Source organism: Leucoraja erinacea, chromosome 40 (genome assembly GCF_028641065.1).
Source record: "Leucoraja erinacea ecotype New England chromosome 40, Leri_hhj_1, whole genome shotgun sequence".
Classification (NCBI taxonomy): domain Eukaryota; kingdom Metazoa; phylum Chordata; class Chondrichthyes; order Rajiformes; family Rajidae; genus Leucoraja; species Leucoraja erinaceus.
In genome coordinates this window covers 5,983,009-6,007,452 of record NC_073416.1, presented here as the reverse complement: position 1 = coordinate 6,007,452, position 24,444 = coordinate 5,983,009, and the positions used below count along the sequence as shown (strand labels likewise).

The window sequence follows — 24,444 nt, the reverse complement described above, 5'->3', positions numbered from 1 at the left end:
GCAGCGCTGGATTCCCAGGTTTGATCCCGGCTACGGGTGCTGAGTTTGTACGTTCTCCTCATGACCACGTGGGTTTTCTCCGCGATCTCTGGATTCCTCCCACACTCCAAAGACGCACAGGTTTGTAGGTTAATTGGCTTGGCTTCCTGACTATTATATTCAATGCCCCTAGCAATGAAGGCAAGCATACCATTTGCCTTCTTTACCACCCTATCTACCTGTGTTGCCAATTTTAGTGACCTATATGTTTGGGCTCCAAGTGTCTGTGATGCTGCTGCAAACAAGATTTTTTGTTGTACCTATACCTCATCATACTCGAGCATATGACAAGATAAACCGTCTGTACGGAGTTTGCATGTTCTCCCCGTGACCGCGTGGGTTTTCTCTGAGAACATTGGCTTCCTCCTACTCTCCAAAGACGTACAGGTTTGTAGATTAATTGGCTTGGCATAAATGTAAATTGTCCCTGGTGTGTGTTAATGTGCGGGGATCGCTGGTCGGCGTGGACTCGGTGGACCGAAGGGCCTATTTCCACGCTGAATCTTCAAAGTAAACTAAAAACTAAACCTGAACTTGAACTTGATGTACAGGTTCTGCTTGATCCACTCTGCATCAAATACAGAGTATCTGCCTTCATCACCACTTCAGGTAGTGAGTACCAGATGCCCCTACCCCTTGCCACATGCCACCTCTCCCCACATAGGCTGAGAAACATTTCCCCAGCTCCTCTATAATCCTTCTACCTGTTACCTTAAATGCCACAGCATCTGTGGAAAGAGAAACCAGGGCACTGTTTCAGTTCCATAACCGTTCATCAGAACCCATCACTCAGAATCAGTTGTTGAAATTGCCACGCTCATTTTCACACACTATCAAATTTTGCCCCCAGGCTTTCTTGCCTGTTAAATAAAAGAATTAGTAGCAGTTTTTAAAAAAAGTTTAATTTCCTGATTCCTACCCTACACCTTTCCATTCTTTCATGCCAGAAAATATAATCCAACGCCTTGTTTTTCCAAATTGTATATATTTTATACAAATCAGTTGGAAGAGCAGTTAGAGGAATTTGACACAAGCAACTTAGCAATTCATAAGCTTACGTTGCTCACAGGCATTTCTAGCCCTCATCTTTTTTAAAGGATTTTCAAGCTCCGCAGATCTTAAATGTCATTCGTAATTCCTCCCTAGTGTTGACAGCACTTGCACTAGATAAGTCCAACAATTATTTAAAACTACCATTGAAAGCATATTACAAAGCTGCATTATTATTAAAAGATAACAACAATTGATCCTCTTCAACATAAGCGAAAGACCTCACGCCTCATATCCACACCGAAGGGAAGGGATGCAAAGTGTTTTTATTCATTGCTGTTTCCCTGCTAAAGTTTTTCACATCATTTCTAAAATATTTTCTAAAATCTATCACTTTCTAATATTGTAACGAAGCCCAACATCACTTCATTAAAATCACATGCTATGTGCCCAAAATACTGGAATATATTTCCACTTTATAATAAGCAATCGGAAGGATAAATCTTTGCCAATCCCTCTCAGTGTCGGTAGATTGCTTTGTTTAATAATGAATTAGTACAAATTGGATTGTATTTCGCTGTCTGACCTTCAGTAATCTATGTAAATTATTGAAATAACACAGTGAAGCTTGTGTAAACACAGCAAACTAACATATCTTCATGACTGTATAATTTTGAAATATTCCAATTGCTGGCATTTTCGGTGCTATTAATTTTTTATACGGAGACAGCAGCAGCATTCAATCTACATTTTATAAGAGTTGTCAAGGTTTGAGAGCTGCAGAAAGAGCATGACATTAGTGTTTGGGCGATTCAAATCGAACTGAATTGGCTTCATTCATTCCCCTTGGCGCAAGACAATCAGTAGTATTACTGTATTTTAACAAATGAGGAAGGTTAAAATTCTTCTAAAGCTTTGTTAAGATTTTCAGAATATATGTTTGCGATGTGGCCATTGCTGTAAAGGTCAGTTTGTACTGTGTGTTCAGTTTCCCCGGCAAGGTGATGGTTGGCCTTCCCAGGCGGGTGATGGGAGCTGGATCGTTAAAAGCATTTAAAGTGGAGGTGGATAAATATTTGATAAATCAAGGAGGGTAGGGCAAATTGGCACAGAAGAGGAGCTGAGGCCACCATAGATCAGCCACGATCATATTAAATGGTGGAGCAGACTAGAAGAGCCTGATGGTCTACTCTTGCTCCTGTACTCTCGTGTTCTCAAACACCACAAGTGTGGTGAAAGACCTCACACAACGACGAGGTAGATAGTTTCAGGGCTTTGACAATGAAGGGAAAGGCTGAGGCAGGCAGGAGAAGTGACAGTGAGAGAATAGGACAAGATGGATTTGCTGTCCTTATCATTCTACTTGATGGAGATTGGAGTCTGGGAAATCCTTCCAAGAAACATTGCCATGTTACCTGATTGTAGTCTATATAATCGTGACGGGCAGTCGCGGTAGCGCAGCGGTAGAGTTGCTGCCTTACAGCGAGACCCGGGTTCGATCCCGATTACGGGTGTTGTCTGTGTACAGATAAAATCATGAGAGGAATAGATCAGGTAGATGCACACAGTCTGTGGGACATGAGAGCCAGTGTGTGCAAGTTGGGCCGAAGGGCCTGTTTCCACACGGTATCACTCTATGACTCTAATAATTCTTGATCCACGCCCCCTAAGGAATTAATTGTTCAGATCCAAAAGACCATTAGAAGTTCCTTGAAATCAGATATTGAACATTTATTGAAAAAATATAAGTACAGGCATCTTGAAAGAATTAAATTTATGTGCTGATTGGTGCACACACTTGCAATGCTTCCATCTTGACAACTGGATAACAGACTTTATGCAAGCACAGATAGGTTGCAGTATCTGTCAATCTCAATTGAAAATTGTCATTCTAATAAATTAGTGTTAATTAATTGTGGAATGTTGTTTGCATTCAGTTAATTGATATAATGTAAGCTAATTGCATTTAAAACCCAATTGCCTGTATGCGGCTGTACTGATTTGAATCAGGCACTTGCTCCTTCTCAAGCCGTCAAGATTAATTTCAAGAGCATTTAAACTGGACTATTATAACTTCAAGTATGATCAAAACAAAAATCAATAGCTTGATTTCAAAACATTGGTTACTGTCACAATTTAAACATTGACTGTTTGGAATTCAATCAAATTTCTTTCCGTTTTAATGAGACATGGGAAGTTTCTACCAAGCTTCCCTGATCGTCTGTGCACCAATCATGTCTATTTTCAATAGAGAACAGATTACAAGATATTTTTTTGAGTATAATGAAATCATTCTATTTAAAATGGACCTTTCATGACCTTAAGATATCACAAAGTACTTTAAATCCAATGAAGTAATGTTGTAATATCGGAAACAACAATTACCTTGTACACAGCCAGGTCTCACAATTGGAGCATTTCTCCCCAGAAGAATTTGGGAAATTAAATTGTGCTGGAACCACAATAGAAATTAACCTGCACTAGTTTCATCTGGTAGAGATCTCATTTAAAACCCATGCTCTCCCGGCCTCCTCATCATTGATTAAACCAGTAGCAACCATGCTAATAACAGTATTAATGCTGATTTTCAATGCGTAATTTCATAACTTGCACTGATAAACCCATGTGTGAATCTCTTCAAGGGAAGGTGACCACTGCATCCAACCACAACGGGAAGCCATTCCAAAGCTTTGGGAGGCTTAATGGAAGTTATGCCAGCGTATGTTTCTCTCCACCACAGGGCTCAGGAAGCTATTCAAGTCCGTGATGAAATGCCAGTGGTAGGAGATCATGAATGGCGTCAATAGCAGGAGAAAAGCATCAGGAAGCATTTATCACCCAAACTCTTCAAATATACTAGAGGTTATGTTACAGGACTTCACTGCAAGCTTGGGGGAACGTCGGTCACAGAAGTGGTCTGTAGCATTTTAGCTCCCAATCCACCCCAGTCTTCTTGCATGGGATTCAACATCAAAAATGGAACGTTTGGCACCCACACCTCAAAAACATTAATTGATTTCTGACTGTGTTACTCATTTATTTATACTGATCTCGCTCCCACCTCTTTCAGATCATGCTGCACAGCGTTCACAGTGTCCCTGGAGCCCTTGCTCTCTTCCAGTTTATTTATTCTGAAACGAAAATTGGGAAAATGCGAAAATGATCTTCCAATCACCATTGATAATTTATCACTTTCTATATATCAAGGTTACAATTACAAAGAAAAATAATAATGGAATGTTACTAAATGTAGCTATTGTTTCAATATAATCAAAGCCCCAGAATTGGGGAAGAGGTAGCACTCTAGCCCTTGATTTTGAACAGGTGAAGCATATGGCAAACAATACAACATGGCAAACATTGGATGGAGGGAAGTTTTAACTGCTGGAACACATTTAAATGGCGCACTTCAGTCTTCTATTCAAACTAGAAGAGTTGGTAGCTGGCCGGAGGATAAGAATGGGAATTAGACACAACAGAACAGTTCCTTGCAGTTGGTTAAGTGATTAGGTCGGGTTATTAAGGACGACATGATCTACGACTCATCTCCTAGCATTAAATGTTTATGCCAAAGTTTGACCTAATGCTAAAACAATTTATACTTAAAGCATACTTCATTGTAAACTGAAATCTCTTCAATGGTTAACCCGGGATTGATCTACATTCTAACTTGAGTCAAGGTTCACACTGATTAGAGTTATCATTAAGATTGACTTTATTCATTCACCTGTATAGTGCCTTTCGTGTTAGCACCTGGTGAGTTAATATTCTACCCTATTACTGAAGTAAGTTGCTACATTAGTTTATTCTAATTTTACGCAATAGTGAAGTGCTCTGAGTCAACATAGGGTTAGGCCTCAGAGGGCAAAAGTCCCCTTGGTTTAATCAGACACTACACAACATTGTCTGGTAAGCTTGTTCCAAAATATCTCTTATTTCAAAGTTGCCTGATTCCCCTTTTAACAACATTGGACTCTTAAGACAAAAAACTGTTAAATACTTAAGGTGACATTTTTATATAAATGATAGACTAAGTTTTAATTGAAGAGGCAAAATTGATTCCTCTTAAATTGGGATCCACCCATTTTCAAGGGCCTACCCAAATCAAACGTGATTGGGAATGTAATGTTTAAAACCTGTGTGCTTGTAAGTAGGAATATATAGTTTGCAATAAGTTGGCACAAAGTATTAATATTATGACTAGTTCCATTTTTAATAATTTAGCATTACTAATATGTATTGAAAACCATATAAATCTGCATGCTTCAGCAAAGCAGTGGAATTTTATACTGTGTAATACATTGTGGCAAATATATGCTTATCTTTAGATTTTACTGAGAAAACTCTTGCATCATGTCTCCAACTAGTGGTATCCATGTCCACACTGATTTGTGGTGGAATATGGCAATGTACTTGCACACTTTGTGAATACTGTGTGGTCATTGTGCTTGAGGAATTCTGTGGAATTCTCTGCCACAGAAGGTAGTTGAGGCCAGTTCATTGGCTATATTTAAGAGGGAGTTAGATGTGGCCCTTGTGGCTAAAGGGATCAGGGGGTATGGAGAGAAGGCAGGGATGGGATACTGAGTTGGATGATCAGCCATGATCATGTTGAATGGCGGTGCAGGCTCGAAGGGCCGAATGGCCTACTCCTGCACCTATTTTCTATGGTTCTATGTTAACATCTATCCCGAATTGCCATTGAAATGAATGCGAGACCATTTCGGTGAGCACTTAAGTCAATCACATTGGTGTGGGTTTGGAATCACAAGGCTAAGTAAAGACAGCAGGTTTATTCTCCAAAAATATATTAATTAACTGGGTGCCTTTGTCATCTCTTCTGAAATATTGTCTGTTAACTTTATCAAGATTAATATTGTTTGTTAACTTTATCAAGATATAATAATTCAGAAATATGCTGACACTCAAAACATTTTCCAAATTCAAGACTTCAAAATTTGGCCATTGAAGTTCAGAACCAATCGAATAATCTAACGCCTAACCAAGGTAGTCTGCAGAACACCCTAAATCGATGGAACTTGGAGAGATTTTTCCATCCACACAGACTAGGATCTCTCTGAAGATAGACACAAAATGCTGGAGTAACTCAGCGGGACAGGCAGCATCTCTGGACAGAAAGAATGGGTGATGTTTCGGGTCGAGACCCTTCTTCATCTCTCCATTCAGGTACACATGAACCTGTAACCAAATACAAAATGAACATTGCTTCTATCCAGAGTGCAGACATAGAGACTTCACCATAACTTTATCGGCAAGTTCTTAATGTTATTCATTTTGTCTTCCTGCAGAACGCATAAAATGAAAATCTAGACGAAGGACATGTTTCAATCAAGAATCCAATTAATGATATGGAATGATCTGTCAAATCTTGCACTGACCTCTTAACGTATTAAGCAGAGTCTTCCTAATCCTGGCTAACCAGCAAGTTTCAATATTTGCAGGTTTAGACTGTGGAAATGGTCAAACGTTTGCTGATCACATACGTTCTTTGGGCACTGGGTGGACCTTTAGGTCTCCATCACATCTACCTTGGGAGAGATAGCCATGCCTTACTGTGGATGGTGACATTTGGTGGATTTGGGATTGGATGGATTCGGGAATTTTGGCAATTGCCAAAATACGTGCAAAATGCAAACATTCGCTACCAAAAGATTCAAAGGAAAAGAGACCCACAACCATCAATGAAAATTATCCGTCCTCTTGGCAAATTTGTAGTTGGGGTTTATTTTGGTATCATTGCTCTCTTAAGTCTATCACCATTGAGTGGTTTCTACATCATAGTTCTGCCACTTGCAATCACACTGGGTGTTCATCTTGTAGCTAATGTTGGTGAGGAAACCTCCAATATAAAGGCAACAATGTCGGGCTCCTTTGTTACATCTATCATATTCTTTGGAAGACCCATTGCGACAGTACCCATCAGTATTGTTGCTAGCATTGTCTCCACGCAACACCGTCACTACAAGACTCCAAACGACACAGCAGACAATTTAAGTGTGCGACTCTACAGATTGGGTTTAGCTTGGCTGGCTTTCTCAATGCCGATCTCCTATTGTATATTCCACAATACCACAGTTACAATTACATATATCACGGACACCATCAGCTTTATCCTGGACTCAGTCCGAATATTCCCATGGGTTGGTGGTCTCCTTGAGTCTATATTACTTCTTCCATATCATACATGGAAACTGTCTACTGGTGGAACTGGATTGGCCCATGGAAACACTCAGGAATGGGAAAAGATATTTGCATCCATCTCTGCCATACAGACTGACCGAGAAAAATTAGCATATCGGGTAATTATAAACAAACCAATAATGTTGATTGATGTAGATTGCCGTGTCCTCCTCCACCTCTCTATCAGCTCTTTATTTTACCCAAGCATTCCCAATGCCTTCAAAAAAAAAACCTAAAACAATCTAGAACAAGAGATGGGTTTAAAGCTCACTAAGGTATATTGGACCTTATGCCCCATTATTATGGTGCTGGTTACCTGAGGAAAGCAAATAGTTATCTCCATTATAGATGGCCATGGCAATATTAGGTAGATGTTGTAAGATATCTTCAAGTAGGCACTCAAAAAGGATTGGGAAAATGTGGTTGACTTCAGGGCAGGTGGGGAGTGGTAAATGGGAAGTGTGGATGATAAACAGAAGAATCACAGGAGGTGGGAGTGGTGATGGTGGAGAGGGCATCATTGAAGGAATTGTTGTTCCTCGTTTCCCCAGGTAACGTAGGGAGTCTGACAGCCTGTGGCATATTTTATGATGTTTCAATTCAAACCTTTTGTTTCATTTTTTTTTAAAAATGGGGTGTAGTTTTTTTAACATTTTTTTTAAATGTTCTCTTAGAAACATAGAAACATAGAAAATAGGTGCAGGAGTAGGCCATTCGGCCCTTCGGGCCTGCACCGCCATTCAATATGATCATGGCTGATCATCCAACTCAGTATCCTGTACCTGCCTTCGCTCCATACCCCCTGATCCCTCTAGCCACAAGGGCCACATCTAACTCCCTCTTAAATATAGCAAATGAACTGGCCTCAACTACCTTCTGTGGCAGAGAATTCCACAGATTCACCACTCTCTGTGTAAAAAATGATTTTCTCATCTCGGTCCTAAAAGATATCCTTAAACTGTGACCCCTAGTTCTGGACTTCCCCAACATCGGGAATAATCTTCCTGCATCTAGCCTGTCCAACCCCTTAAGAATTTTGTAAGTTTCCATAATCTTCTAAATTCTAGCGTGTACAAGCCGAGTCTATCCAGTATTTCTTCATATGAAAGTCCTGGCATCCCAAGAACCAGTCTGGTGAACCTTCTCTGTACTCCCTCTATGGCAAGAATGCCTTTCCTCAGATTAGGAGACCAAAATTGTACGCAATACTCCAGGTGTGGTCTCACCAAGACCCTGTACAACTGCAGTAGAACCTCCCTGCTCCTATACTCAAATCCTTTTGCTGTGAAGGCTAACATACCATTTGCTTTCTTCACTGCCTGCTGCACCTGCATTCCTACTTTCAATGACTGGTGTACCATGACACCCAGGTCTCGTTGCATCTCCCCTTTCCTAATCAGCCACCATTCAGATAATAGTCTACTTTCCTGTTTTTGCCACCAAAGTGGATAACCTCACATTTATCCACATTATACTGCATCTGTCATGCATTTGCCCACTCACCCAACCTATCCAAGACACCTTGCTACCTCCTAGCATCCTCCTCACAGCTAACACTGCCACTGCCCCCCCCCCCCCCCCCCCCCCCCCCCCCCCCCCCCCCCGCTTCGTGTCATCTGCAAAATTGGAGATGTTGCATTCAATTCCCTCATCCAGATCATTAATCGTTTACTGTATAACTGAAGCATTTGTGTTTCTCTGCAATGGCCCTGCAAAAAAGATGGATGTTCATTACAGAAACAGCTATTCTCCCAGTTAGTCTTCTGAAAAAGATGTAAGATCAACTGCCTGATATCCAGATGTTTTCCCAGATGAAAACTGTTTGAAGAAAGTGACAAAGAATGTAATTCATTGTGACATAAATTCTTAATCCCGGATAGAGCTGGTTCTTTCTGGTTTTGGCGATACAAGGTGATAGTAAAAAATGCAGTGAAATTGATAAAACAGCATACAGGTCTTGCCGAGTTATTCTTTCTAAATTAAGACTTGTATTTCCTTCAGGTGCTAGGATTACACCGGGAAGCAACTTTGGAAGAAATTAATAAAAGTTACAGAGAGCTGGTGAAACGCTGGCACCCTGACCACAACCAACATAATTTAAATGAAGCGGAGCAACAATTCCTTGAGATCCAGGCAGCGTATGAATTACTTGTTAAAAAAACAAGCTACGAGTGACACGCTAGAGCTGTGACACCACTTAAAAAATATTAAGATAAACTGGTTTTATAGCTGGTTGCAATTTATGGTACAAATTTGTTAAAATTGAGGCATTGAATAAAGCTGAACTGGGGTTAAATGTTCAATTATTTGTCCTTATTCTCCTGATTAGCCAGAGTATCCATGCCACATCTGCATTGCAACTAATGAATCCTCCCCCAACTCTCACTCCAAAGATTACATTGTACAAATTAAAAAGACAGATAGGAATATCATTGTCGAGGTATATTATTTATATCTGCCTAGATTTACTTAATTCATCAGCCAACTCAAGATGCTTCCTTTCCCAAACAGGTTTACCTGTCCAAATAATATCAGTTTAAATGGACTTCCATTTTGGAGCCTCAGCCAGCTTTGAAATCAGAAACATAGAAAATTAGAGCAGTCGGCCATTTGGCCCTTTGAGCCGACTCCACCATTCAATACAATTATGGCTGATCATCCAAATTCAATAGTCTGTTCCTGTAGCACTCTTCCTGTATCCATTCATCTCTTTAACCAAGATACACGCATCTCACTCCTTCCTGCATATATTTAATGATTTGACTTCAACTTTTTCTGGAGTTGAGAATTCCACAGGCTCAACACTCTTTGGGTTAACATTTTTTGTCATCTAACTCTAATCCTGAGCGCTCTTAACTTGAGCAATAATCTTTACAGAAGATGCAGGCCTTCAGTTTGAGGAGTTAATGCCCTTTAAGGCCCTGTCCCACTTTCCCAAGTTACTCACGAATTCTCTCGAGTTTTCCCCTTGATTCAAATTCGGAGATGCCAGCCATAGGTACTCGGGGCTATATTTTTTTCTCGTGGACATTTATCAACATGCTGAAAAAAGGTCCCGACTTACCTGATGCCCCGAGTACTAACGGCTGGCATTACGAGCAGCTACGAAATATCTACGGACTCGCTACGGACATTCTCCGAGTTTGAATCAAGGGAAAAACTCGGGAGTATTCGTGAGTAACTCGGGAAAGTGGGACAGAGCCTTTAGGAACATTTCCCTCCTGACAATTCAAAGCGTTTTAAGTTGATATTTTCTCAAATGATTAGCAAATGACACACCTTGATTTTTATCACTGTCTTCCCGTTATCTACTTTCTTATCAATAGCCTGAAAAATGTCAACTCTCAATCCTTGCCTACAATCCTAAATTTGAACTTTCCAATCAGGTATCTGCTCCTACCAAATCTTTTAGACCCTAACCCTAATTAAACTCTACATGTTCATTAGGGCAGCACGGTGGCGCAGCGGTAGAGTTGCTGCCTTACAGTGCTTGCAGCGTTGGAGACCCGGGTGCGATCCGGACTACAGGTGCTGTCTGTACGGAGTTTGTGCATTCTCCCCGTGACCTGGGTTTTCTCTGAGATCTTCAGTTTTCTTCCACACTCCAGAGACGTGCAGGTTTGTAGGTTAATTGGTTTGGTAAATGAAAAAATTGTCCCTAGTGTGTGTAGGATAGTGTTAATATGTGGGGATCGCTGGTCGGCTGAAGGGCCCGTTTCCGCACTGTATCTGTGTCTCTTAAAATTAGGGTGGTAACCAGGTTTCATCTTTCTTGATCTGTCTGCAATCTATGGTACAGTTCATTACATCATATTCTTCCAATAGTTCTCATCCATTATCTCGGTCTGGTGTTGACTGTATTGTTTCATAAATTAATTTTGCTTAGTCTGTTTACAATACAATACAATACAATACAAAGCACTTTATTTGTCCCCGAGGGGCAAGTCAGATGTTCCTGCAGCACACTAATAAAAATACAACGTAGCATTCAAGAAGTTTAACATTAAAACATAAAAACATCCCCCCACAATGATTCCCACTGTGGGGGAAGGCACAAAGTCCAGTCCCCATCCTCTTGTCCACCCAGAGTCGGGCCTATTGAGGCCTCCACAGTCGCCGTTACGGGGCCCGATGTTCCCGGCCGTTCTTGCTGGGTGATGGTACTCCGGCATCGGGAGAACCCTCAGCGGCTTGGGGGGCCAGGAACGGCCGCCTTCTTACCGGAGACCGCGGCTTCACAAGCCAACAGACCGCGCTGGACGAAGCTTCACACACTGGCGATCTCGGTGAGAGATCCCAGGCTCCGGGATGTAAAGTTCAGTGCCGCTCCACAGAACCGCGGCTCCACGATGTTATTATCGGCGATCCCAGCATACTGGAGTTCCAGCGCGGCGACCCAGACAAGGCATCGCCCGCTCCGCGATAGCGCTCCAGCGCCGCGCTGCCGCCAAAGCCGAGGTTCTGGCCAGGTCCCCTCAGGAAACGTCGCTCCAGGACATGCTGGTAGGCCGCGAGGACAGGTCGAAGGTGCTGCTACGAGGAAGGCAGCCTCTCCGACCAGGTAGGGACTTGAAAAGCAGTTTCCCCCCTCCCCCCCCCCCCACCACCCCCCCCCACCCACCCCCCACACATAAAAGATTAGACACCCAACTAAACACTTTAACGTACTAAAAATAATAAAAAGAAGTGAAAGAAAACGGACAGCTGCAGGATAGGCGCCGTTCAGGACAGCGCCCCCACCGATGTTTGCTTGCTATGCCAAATTAACCTTGAAAGATACGATATACAGTGGCTTGCAAAAGTTTTCATACCCCTTGAACTTTTCCACATTTTGTCACGTTACAACCACAAACGTAAATGTATTTGATTGGGATTTTATGTGATAGACCAACACAAAGTGGTGCATAATTGTGAAGTGGAAGGAAAATGATACATGGTTTTCAAATTTTTTTACAAATAAAAAACTGAAAAGTGTGGCGTGCAAAAGTATTCAGCCCCCCTGAGTCAATACTTTGTAGAACCACCTTTCGCTGCAATTACAGCTGCAAATCTTTTGGGGTATGTCTCTACCAGCTTCGCACATCTAGAGACTGAAATTTTTGACCATTCTTCTTTGCAAAATAGCTCAAGCTCAGTCAGATTGAATGGAGAGCATCTGTGAACAGCAATTTTCAAGTCTTGCCAGAGATTCTCAATTGGATTTAGGACTCTGGACTTTGACTGGGCCATTCTAACACATGAATATGCTTTGATCTAAACCATTCCATTGTAGCTCTGGCTGTATGTTTAGGGTCATTGTCCTGCTGGAAGGTGAACCTCCGCCCCAGTCTCAAGTCTTTTGTAGACTCTAACAGGTTTTCATCCAAGATTGCCCTGTATTTGGCTCCATCCATCTTCCCATCAACTCTGACCAGCTTCCCTGTCCCTGCTGAAGAAAAGCATCCCCACAGCATGATGCTGCCACCACCATGTTTCACAGTGGGGATGGTGTGTTCAGGGTGATGTGCAATGTTAGTTTTCCGCCACACATGGCGTTTTGCATTTAGGCCAAAAACTTCAATTTTGGTCTCATCTGACCAGAGCACCTTCCTCCACATGTTTGCTGTGTCCCCCACATGGCTTGTGGCAGACTGCAAATGGGACTTCTTATGGCTTTTTTTCCAACAATGGCTTTCTTCTTGCCACTCTTCCATAAAGGCACGATTTGTGGAGTGCACGACTAATAGTTGTCCTGTGGACAGATTCTCCCACCTGAGCTGTGGATCTCTGCAGCTCCTCTAGAGTTAGCCCGTCCTGTCAGTTTAGGTGGACAGCCATGTCTTGGTAGGTTTGCAGTTGTGCCATACTGTTTCCATTTTCGGATGATGGATTGAACAGTGTTCCGTGAGATGTTCAAAGCTTGGGATTTTTTTTATACCCTAACCCTACTTTAAACTTCTCCACAACTTTATCCCTGACCTGTCTGGTGCGTTCCTTGGGCTTCATGATGCTGTTTGTTCACTAATGTTCTCTAACAAACCTCTGAGGCCTTCACAGAACAGCTGTATTTATACTGAGATTAGATTACACACAAGTGGACTCTATTTACTAATTAGGTGACTTCTGAAGGCAATTGGTTGCACTGGATTTTATTTAGGGGTATCATAGTAAAGGGGGCTGAATACTTTTGCACGCCACACTTTTCAGTTTTTTATTTGTAAATAAATTTGAAAACCATGTATCATTTTCCTTCCTCTTCACAATTATGCACCACTTTGTGTTGGTCTATCACATAACATCCCAATAAAATACATTTACGTTTGTGGTTGTAACGTGACAAAATGTGGAAAAGTTCAAGGGGTACGAATACTCTTGCAAGCCACTGTATACAGGTAATTATTATACAAATCCAAATGACCACACTTCCTCTTTTCATTTACATCAATTACATCACAACAGTGTCTGCTCAATGTCACGCATACTTTTGAGTTACAATGATTCAACTCAAAAATATTTTTTGTTTGTAACCTCAGAACAAATTGCTCTATCAATAGTACATGAAGAAACCGAATTTGTAAGGCATTAACGCCTTTTGTTAGTCATTAAACAAACTGCGCATGTATCACTGTATTGATTGTTTTCTAGATTCTAAATATGCTTCTATGTAAAATTACTTTCTTGGTTTGTAACTGAATGATGCCATCTGCTGAAGGAACAGTGTTTGTCCTGTGCCGTTCTATGTTTTATCTGCACTTTCGATAATGTTTACTATGGATCATTTGCAAAGCATGAGTGCCATCTACTGGCAAGCAAAACTTCTTCAATGATGCAGAACATATGTATTGGCTCTATATGTAAATAGCAAACATTTTTTTTACCTCTCTTCTGAAGAAGGGTCCTGACCAAAAACGTCACCTATCCATGTTCTCCAGAGATGCTGCCTGACCCGCTGAGTTACTCCAGCACTCTGTGAAACGTCACCTATCCATGTTCTCCAGAGATGCTGCCTGACCCGCTGAGTTACTCCAGCACTTTGTGAAACGTCACCTATCCATGTTCTCCACAGATGCTGCCTGACCCGCTGAGTTACCTCTGCAGTCCCTGCCTCATCTCCACCTCTTCAATGGCTGGATAGGTTCATCCAGTGGGTAGATGAGCCAAGGCAGATTTGATTCGAGAATGATCCAAAGATAGGCATAAAGTGCTGGAGTAACTCAGCGGATCAGGCAGCATCTGTGGAGAACATGGATAGGTGACGTTTCACAAAGTGCTGGAGTAACTCAGATTTGATTCGAGAATCTGATCCAAAGATGAGGTTTCATAGAGTGCTGGAGTAACTCAGCGGGTCAGGCAGCATCTGTGGAGAACATGGATAGGTGACGTTTCACAGAGTGCTGGAGTAACTCAGCGGGTCAGGCAGCATCTGTGGAGAACATGGATAGGTGACGTTTCACAGAGTGCTGGAGTAACTCAGCGGGTCAGGCAGCATCTCTGGAGAAAATAGATGAGTGACGTTTCGAGTCGGGACCCTTCTTCAGGCTTATTTTTTATTACATTGTTATTTTATCATCCTTTTTATTACATTAGAGAATGATCCAATTTGTTCTCCAGCACAAGGTCCACAATGCCAGATCAGACAGAAGGAAATGGAATAAAATTGACATTGGAACGTATACAAAAACACTTACTTAAAAAGAAAATTGACCTCGCATTGAATGTTTTTACCATTTTATGCCACTTTGTGTGAAACAAGCGCAAATTATGTACATTTAGCAGGCACTAGAATTCTCCATTTTCCACACGATCTTGTCTTTGCCAAATCAACAGGTGGCTATTCAGCACCTGGCAGCTGTAAGTAATAGTAGGTGAAGCACAGGTGAGCGTCTGATCTAGCATTGTGGAGCATGACAACCTCATTTCTGGAATTAATTTGGTATTTCAGTGCTTCCCATTGTAAGTGAATGGGTAGTAACTGGCATCAAACTCTTCTCTTTTCATCAATGCCAATCTTAAGTCAGCTATTGAGATGTACTCATAAGGAGTCTGGGAACAACTTCTTTCCACATTTTAATGTGATTATAGTCCATCAGTGGTTGATGTAAGTAGTTAAAGCTGATCCCGCACAACATTTACACAAGATTACAATCCGCTTGAATCAGGATGTTTGGGTTACGCACCAAAAAAATAATCAGCAGGATATTTATCCTACTGTTGGAATTTGTACTATAGCTGCATTGTTCAATTTGAGCGAACACACCAGATACAATATGTTCACAGGTACACAAAAATGCTGGAGAAACTCAGCGGGTGAGGCAGCATCTATGGAGCAAAGGAAATATGCAACGTTTCGGGTCGAAACCCTTCTTCAGACCCGAAACGTTGCCTATTTCCTTTGCTCCATAGATGCTGCCTCACCCGCTGAGTTTCTGCAGCATTTTTGTCTACCTTCGATTTTCCAGCATCTGCAGTTCCTTCTTAAACAATATGTTCACAGCTAGGTTTGATAGTACAAGATCACGCTGTTGATAGAATCTTTAACTGCTATTCCAAAAGTAACCGTATAATGCAGAACCTCATTTTAAAGAAGCTTGTGCATTACAGAATCAACCCTTGGTCCCTCATTAACATGTTACTTCACTACACAGATAGAAGCATTTTGTAACAAGGCAAGTTGACTGGTATCTATTCCACTGCCAAGTCAGACAGTCACCCCCGATAATATAATGGTAATATGAAATAAAGTTAGAACTACTCAGCAGGTCGTGCAATATTTGTGGAGAGAAAATACAATTAACATTTTAGATCAATGACCTTTCATCAGTGTGAATGGTGCTGAGTATTTCCTGTGCTTATTGTTTTATTACAGATAGCATCTAAATTGTATGGAAAAATAAACATTTGCATTTACACTCTTGCCATACTCTAAACGTTTCTTAAAGTGCTTCATCCCCAAATAAGTACTTGTTAAGTAGATTTACTATGAAAGCAAATATAGTTGCTAATTGATGCACAGAAAGATTCTACAAACAGTAAATGAGCTAAATGATCAGTTAATATGCTTTTGGGGGTCGAGAAAATAAAGGCTAGAACATTGACAAGACTCCATACTCTTCCAGTACACAGCACTAGATATTTTACATTCTCAATGTCAGGCAGATAGTATCACTAGCTTTAACGTCTCATTACAACTGTGCTTTTTATTATCTTAGCAACTATTTATTCAGCAGCGTACTATTTTAAAGTCTGGTTCAAACAAAGAAAATGTGAAATTTTAAAATGAGCCCACTTTTAAAATGAGCACCTTTCAATTTATCCAAAATTCCACTTACTGCACCGCTCCCCTTAACAATTGCTAGTGTCTCCCCTTCTGTCAATGCATTGAACCTATTATCATAAAATCTGTATAAAAATGTTTTGCCCAAAAAACCTCCACAACCTTGTTCTTTCTTGAGTGAAAAAGCTGGAAACACTTGGCAGATTAAGTAGCATCTGTAGAAAGAGAGACTGTTCACATTTCAGTTTGTGGACCCTTTGTCAGAACCATACTGCATTTTCTCTTTTTATTACAGATTTCCACCATCAGCAGTTTTATTTTGTTTTCCTTCAACTATCTTGGGCATGCTCTTTGGAACTCACTCCACAAGACCCTCTGGTGTATGAGGGAACGCTCTCTGCTTGCCCCAGGTGGAGTCAGTCTCTGCACTCTGCATCCACCATGTTACCTCTCCACCGCACGGCAAAAGGTACACGAGCTTGAAAGCGTGCAGCAACACTCAGGAACAGCTTCTTCCCCTCTGTTATCAGGCTTCTGAATGCTCCTTTCATCAGCTAGGGTACTATCTGATTCACCTCTACCCCATTGCGGACATTGGACTTTGTCTCTGGAACTGATGCGCTACAATGCTGAGAACTGTATTCTGCACTCTGTATCTTCCCCTTTGCTCTACCCATTGTACTTGATTTTGACTTGATTGTATTTATGTGTAGTATTATCTGATCTGTTTGGATAGCATGCAGAACAAAGCTTTTCACTGTACCTCAGTAAACAAGACATTAATATACCTAAACCTAAAGATTTAAAGTTAAGAAAAGGGTGGGTTTAGATGGAACTCGAGGGGGATTTTATTGCTTCTCTCCTCACCGTCAGTCTTTTCAAAAGTGGTTGCTTCAATTATATTTTCAGGCAGCTCACACCCTTAATTCTCTTACTATAGCTCGCCATCCAAAACCTAAAGCATTTACGATATTAGTAGTTTCTCAGTTTCCTTATCTCAGAGAAAAAGAGTTTAATTGCTTGAGCCTTGCTTCATAACGTGGTCTGCTGAACAATGATTCACGCCCTCCCACGTTTAGTCCGTGCTTAAACAAAATAGTTTCCAAATTCACACAGTAAAACATTTCTATGTTATTATGTTTATGCTTAAATTATTGTTAAAATAAATCAGTACTTCCACTGGTGCACAATGGTAGGTTGTACCATGGAGCTCCATACATATGCACAGTGGTTTAGTTTAGTTTAAAGATACAGTGGGGAAACAGGCCCTCGGCCCACCGAGTCCGCGCCAACCAGCAATCCCCGCATATTAACACTATCCTACACACACTAGGGACAATTTACATTTTTATTTATAAACCTGTAGGTCTTTGGAGTGTGGGAGAAAGCCCATGCAGTCATGGGGAGAATGTGCAAACTCCATAGAGACAGCACCTGTAGTTGGGATCAAATCTCACCATCAACATCCAAGGGATCAACATTGACCAGCCTAGACCAGCCTCAGAAATACTGAAGAGGAGGCTGGGCATCCTACAGCAGGTAACTTATCCCATGACCTCCCTAACCTGCTTCACTGGAACTGTATCCATCATGCCAAATATTAATTCCGTTCATCATGAGTGAATCATGGCTGCCAGGCGATCCATAGAGTCCACATATTGACACATAGGCCAACATTACATTTTGTATTTAGTTTAAGTGACTTGTATTGCTTTGTCCGAATATTAACAAAGATTACAATACAATAGTATGAATAGATAAAATAAAATGTATTAAAAATAACAACCAATAGAAATGTAAATAACAAATGAATCATGTTGTCAACATGGCAGTCAGAATAAAATGTCTCTGTGCTATACACACAGATTACTCATTCTATGGATTCTGCTCAGTGTGCAAGTTGCAAGGAGCACATCTAGTAAGGAAGTTACACTACAGTGTTTTTGTCCTTCACTGTATTTCCCCTTTGCTGTCATGAAATTTGTCATTTTGTTGAGGTGCAGGTCTACAAAGCTATAAAGAGAAAGTGCCAGAAACATAACAGGTCAGTCCACATTTGTGAAGAAAAATCAATGTTTATGATATTTTAGGTGTGGTTACATTTACTTGTGTACTTTCATTACAATGCTGTATTATTTAAAGGTTGGGACTTGGCAGAGTATAATACCATCTTGAATTAAGTTAGCAAGGAATACAATTGAAGCAGCCGGCATAAATGAGTTCAAAAAAGTAGCACTGGAACCCAAAATAGATATAGGCGTGGGTGTAAGTTTAAAGTATTAAGCTCAAGGGAGAAATGTTTCTGACAGCACATGGGGAGACGTTAAGAAAAAAAAACTAAATTCACATAATGGTCTTTCAATTAGAATAAGTATTGTGATGAGAAGACCACCTTCAGCGAAGGAATAAAAAGGGAATTTAATTACAATATTGAGATTATATATATTGAGAGTAGGAGAGAAATCAAGCTAACTTTGAGATATGCACAGTAAAAACAGAGTTGCAATGATAGGATCTTTCTAACTTTGAAATATCTAAATACAGCATGAAATAAAAAGGAGAGAACCTAGCATTTGTTATTTTTTGCTTTATTAGCATGTTCTACTTCCAACCAAGCATGATCATGGTTCTGGGAAGCAAAGCAGACAAGTAAACAAATTGAAGTTAAATGGGGAATTGAGTAACAGCAACACTAAAATGAGCTGCCCTAAAGATATTAGCTATTTAAATACGTCATGCATGAGATACGAGGTAAAAAACATTCCGACTAGAAATGAAGGGGATATACCAAAGGTTGTAATAAATGAACAGTATCAAGTAACAAAAAGGATTTTAATAGCTAAGATAAATTGATGAAGGCAGAGTGATAGATGTCGTTTACGTGGACGTTTGCGATGCTTTTGACGAGGTCTCACAGAGTAGGCTGGTCTCGAAGGGGATCTGTAGTATGTTGGAAAACTAGATCCAAAATTGGCTTGGTGATTGGAAGAGGGTCATGGTGGATGGGTGTTTTACCTGACTGGAAATGTGTAACAAGTGGTGCACTCCAGAGATCAATACCGAGACCTTTGTTGTGTGTAATATATACGACTGGAATGAGAATATGGATGATGTGATGAGTACATTTGTAGATGAGATGAACATTAGTAGAGTAGAGATAGCATATAAGGTTGTTTAAGGATAGAATGGGACATATTTCATCTGCAAAGTTGGGTGGAGTGATGACAGACAGCATTTAATTCTGACAAGTGCAAACTGATGCACTGAGCTTCTCTAGCTTTGTGTCCTTTTGTGTAAACTAGTATCTGCAGTTCCTTGCTTCTACAGTAAAATTATACATTCAGATACTCTACATAAATACAATCAAGCCAAAGTCAAGTACAATAGGTAATGTGAATGGAAAGATACAGAGTTCATAATATAGACACAAAATGCCGGAGTAACTCAGCGGGACAGGCAGCATCTCTGGAGGGAAGGAATTCAAGATTCAAGATTCAAGATTCAATTTATTTGTCATTTGGACTCCTTGAGGTCCAAACGAAATGACGTTTCTGCAGCCATACATTACAAACAAATAGACCCAAGACACAACATAATTTACATAAACATCCATCACATCGCTGTGATGTAAGGCCAAAAAAACTTTAAAACTTATCTCTCCACTGCACTCCCCCCCCCCCCCCCCCCCCCCGATGTCAGAGTCAAAGTCAAAGCCCCCTGGCTGGCAATGGCGATTGTCCCGCGTCCATTAAAGCCACGCCAGGTGATGCAAGGACGCACACCGGGTCTTGATGTTAGAGCCCCCGGCGTGCGCTCGCACAGTCCCGCGGCCATTGCAAGCCGCGCGGGGTGGTGCTGTAAGGCCCCGCTCCAGGAACTCTTCAACCCCGCAACTCGGGCGGGAGAAGTCGCCGTTGCGAGAGCCCTGAAAAGCGGTCTCCCTCCAGGGACCCGCGGGCTCCCGGTGCCGCCGTCCGCCAGACCCGCAGTTGCAGCCTCCGAATCTCCGGAGGTCGGGCCGCAGCAGCGCTCCACCACCGCTCCATCCGCTCTGGACTCGGCCAGCTCCGCGACGGTGAGGTGAGTAGTCGGCACCAGAGCCCCTGGTCTTCCTGTTGGAGGCCGCTCCCCGTTGCAGCCTCAACGACAACGGAGACCCGACAAAGAAAAGGTCGGGTCTCCCATGCAGGGAGAGATTAAAAGTTACCCCCTCCCACCCCACCCCCACCCCCCCACACACACACCCCAACAAAAAATAACAAAACTACATAAAAACATAGACAAAAAATAATAAAAACGCAGACGGGCTGCAGAGGCCGCTGCTGACGAGAGTCGCGCCGCCTACCGAATGGGTGACGTTTCGGGTCGAGACCCTTCTTCAGACTTGGAGTCAGGGGAGAGGGAAACTAGAGATATGGAGCGGTAAAGTGTGAAAACGACAAATCAAAGCAGACGTTGATTAAATAAAAGTTGAATACAGTTTATTTGTTCCCACTTCCCAGAGAATCTCACCATGCTTGGCCCCAGCAGGTGGTGCTGCTGCCCCTCAGAACCGGCCTCACAATGGCTGAGAGAGAGAGCAACATGTCATCTCCAACGGCTCTGTATTTATTAAATGTTTTATTTTCTGTGTATCTCAAAAGTGGCTTTAAAAAAAAAACCTCATGTTCAAATGTCAAGCGGATCCTTCCATGCCTTGGTGTCCAGCCACGGAAATATTGTGGAACAATTAACCCTTTCTCGAATTTTCCATATCCTCGGCGCAACTTGTGAAGCTGCTAAACAGACACAAGACGCTGGAGTAACTCAGCAGGGCCAGGCAGCATCTCTGGAGAGAAGGAATGTGTGACATTTCGGGTCGAGACCCCTCTTCAGACTTCTTCCCAGACTGAAGAAGGGTCTTGATCTGAAACGTCACCCATTCCTTTTCTCCAGAGATGCTGCCTGTCCCGCTGAGTTACTCCTGTTTCTTGTGTCCATCTTATACACAAAGCTGCTTGAGCCTTTTTAATTGTTTTAAACTCTATCTATCCACTTACTTGCATTTCACAGAAGCAAAGCCGATTTACAATTTAAAAAAAAATGTCAATAAGGGGTCAAGATGAGACTACATTGGACTAATTTAAATTCCTTTTGGTGCTTTTTTTTGACACTGCTGTGTCTCCCTTGGTGATGTTAATGAAGTCGACTCAGCGGGTGCAACAGCATCTATGTGGAGCGAAGGAAACATGCAACGTTTCGGGCCGAAACCCTTCTTCAGACGCTACATCGACGACTGCTTTGGTGCCACCTCCTGCACCCACACACAACTGACTGACTGACTTCATCCACTTCACCACCAACTTCCATCCGGCACTCAAATACACCTGGACCATTTCCGACACTTCCCTACCATTCCTTGACCTCACTATCTCCATCGCAGGTGATAGACTTCTGACCGACATCCCCTATAAAGAAGGGTTTTGGCCCGAAACGTTGCCTATTTCCTTCGCTCCATAGATGCTTCTGCACCCGCTGAGTTTCTCCAGCATTTTTGTCTACCTTCCACTATAAACCCACTGACTCCCATGGCTAAAAAAAATTAATATAATAAATAAATAAATAAATAATTGGGGGGGGGAGGTTTCGACCTGAAACGTTGCCTATTTCCTTCGCTCCATAGATGCTGCTGCACCCGCTGAGTTTCTCCAGCACTTTTTTGTCTACCTTCGATTTTCCAGCATCTGCAGTTCCTTCTTGAACAACATGTTCATGAAGTCCGGTCGGTCTCTCTCCTCCTCCCCGCCCCCGGACTTCGGGATCACTCGGGAAACCTCGTCAACCGGAAGTGACGCACTGGGAGTGAGCGGCGCAGCCGAGTTGCTGAGAGTTTTTCCTCCCTCCTTGTTGCGAGCTCTTTGGTTGCGAGTCCCATTCTGAGAAGTGGCTCTGGTGGTACCGGTTGTCCTGAGGGAGGAGGTTCACGCCTTTTGGACTCCAGAATTAAAGAAATCACTTAATACAAATCTTCTTTAGCCTCAACAATTGAGAGAGAGAAGAAGGAAAAAAAAATCACCAGTTGGGTGGGTGAGTTTTCTCTCTTTCTCTTTCTCACAAGAAAATTCCTCTCGGGTTCCCTCAGTCTGCAAGACCAGTCCCGCTGAGACCACCTGGTTGTTTTAATTAGGCAGAGAGAGGGGAGCTGGCAGAAAAAGGGAGGACAAAAGGTTTTCTTCCAAACTAGTCGATCTGGAAGGAGGGAGGGGAAGAAAGAGGGGAAGAAAGAAAGGAAGCAACCGAAGACGAAGAAAGGAAGCTGGCGACTGGCTGGAAGCTTGATATGTTGGGAGGCGGGAGGGGGGGTTGTAAGACAAAAAGAGACAAGAAAGTGCTGACCAAAGATCCTAGTGGAGCTCCTCTAGGATCTTTGGTGCTGACTGACCACTGGGCCCTCTACAGAATCGCCCCCTAAAGAAGAAAGGCTGTGTTTGTGACACACGCACCCCACTGGTAAATTAGATTCGGTTATCCCACACGTTATTTCTCTGTCTATCCCCCTCTCTTGTGTAAAATACTTGGTTGCGTGGCTATTTGGTTCCTTTATCATTTTTTATGGTGTGCGGTCTGATCGCAAGAGAGAACCAAAGACGGGAGTGTTCATTAATGGTGTAAAATTTGTTGGCCAGCCTGTAATAGATGGGACACAAATGATTATTATTGATCATTGTCGATTTGTAGCGTTTCCAAGACGTCCCAGAAACGCCGCGGAGAGTGAAGAGATATTTTGACGGAAGCTGTATCTTCTGCTTGGAAGACTTGGCAAGGGTGCTTGCTGAGCTCTCGCTTTAATTAGTCAAATTCGTTGACTACCTACCTACTTTAAAGAAACAACAAACGGAGATGGCTAAAAAGCAAAATCAAAAAGGTGAGTAAAAAAGAATAATACGATGCGTTTCTCCAATACTAATTTGTTTTTGGCTTTCTAAGCTACAATCATCTTGAGAAGTTTGTCTATTCATTTTGTGTTATACCCACTTTCTAAAAACGCAATCCGTTTAATTTCACATTCGTCCTATATTACGAGAATAGTTATTTTTCCCTGAACCCAAATAATTGAATTCGGATTACTTCAGAAGTACAACTTCGATCCCTAGTTGGTGATTCAGTGTGGTGTTGGTGAATTTTGACAATTAGTGTAGTTTCTCAAGCTTGGGAAAGAGTTTAGTGGGCATATATTACAGTATAGAAAATAAATTGAGGGTGCAATTTGTAGACCAGTTAGACATGTATGTATTACCTATTATGGTTAGTATAGTCTGATTAGTGTAATAATATGTTGGGGAGGGGTGTTCTGTTGTATGTTCAAGATTGTTCTTTGTCAATATATTGGTTTATTAAATGAGGAAGTACTAGTTCCCATGCTAATGACATTGTTCCATGTAAAAATTAATAATAGAAACTGTTAACAAAGTTTGTGACTGCATTGTGTAAAATTATAACATTCAAGAAAGAGACCTGGTAGAAAATGGTAAATAGATACACAGATATGACACGATTAATGAACGTTCCCGTCTGGTTCTCTTGCGGTCAGAATTTACGAAGGAAGTAAATAACCACGTAGCAGTCTTTTAGGCAGGGGATTGAGCATATTTCAGAAGGGGGGGGGAGGGAAGTACTTGTGTGCAATGCTAACCAATTGTATAGGGAGATTAGATGGACTTTAATGGCTTTTGAATTTCATTGGCAACACGTTGATACTCTCCCGAATACATACATGAGGAAACTGCATATTATGTTTGATACTCTTGTGTACACCTGTTTTTGTTTCACCGTTCAATTTTTTGGAGGGATGATTGCCCTGCCCTGTCACTTTGTCTTTTTCCACTATCTATTTATCATCTAGGCAAGTAATAAAATTAATTTAAAAAAGAGCATATTTATTATGCATAGTGGAATCAAAGGTTGTACTGTTACAACAAAGT

General features: G+C 41.7%; 2 protein-coding genes across 3 annotated transcripts in view; both read left to right on the top strand.

The window, feature by feature from the left end:
• Positions 1–4,896: 4,896 nt before the first annotated feature.
• On the top strand, positions 4,897–9,533 carry dnajc22 (DnaJ (Hsp40) homolog, subfamily C, member 22). Its single transcript, XM_055664455.1, has 3 exons — positions 4,897–4,938; positions 6,339–7,349; positions 9,232–9,533. The coding sequence occupies exons 2-3, from the start codon at positions 6,507–6,509 to the stop codon at positions 9,403–9,405; spliced, it is 1,017 nt and encodes a 338-aa protein (XP_055520430.1). The 5' UTR covers positions 4,897–4,938; positions 6,339–6,506; the 3' UTR covers positions 9,406–9,533.
• Positions 9,534–22,363: 12,830 nt separating this feature from the next.
• The window catches only part of LOC129714688 (spermatogenesis-associated serine-rich protein 2-like), a 72,102-nt gene continuing 70,021 nt past the window's right edge, over positions 22,364–24,444 (top strand). The window contains exons 1-2 of one of the 2 annotated variants that reach the window (XM_055664447.1): positions 22,364–22,545; positions 23,201–23,387. In XM_055664447.1, coding sequence (XP_055520422.1) covers positions 23,363–23,387 — 25 coding nt within the window. In that variant the 5' untranslated portion in view covers positions 22,364–22,545; positions 23,201–23,362. Of the gene's footprint in view, positions 22,550–23,200; positions 23,388–24,444 lie in introns of both variants that reach the window. The other variant, XM_055664446.1, reaches the window with a different exon arrangement.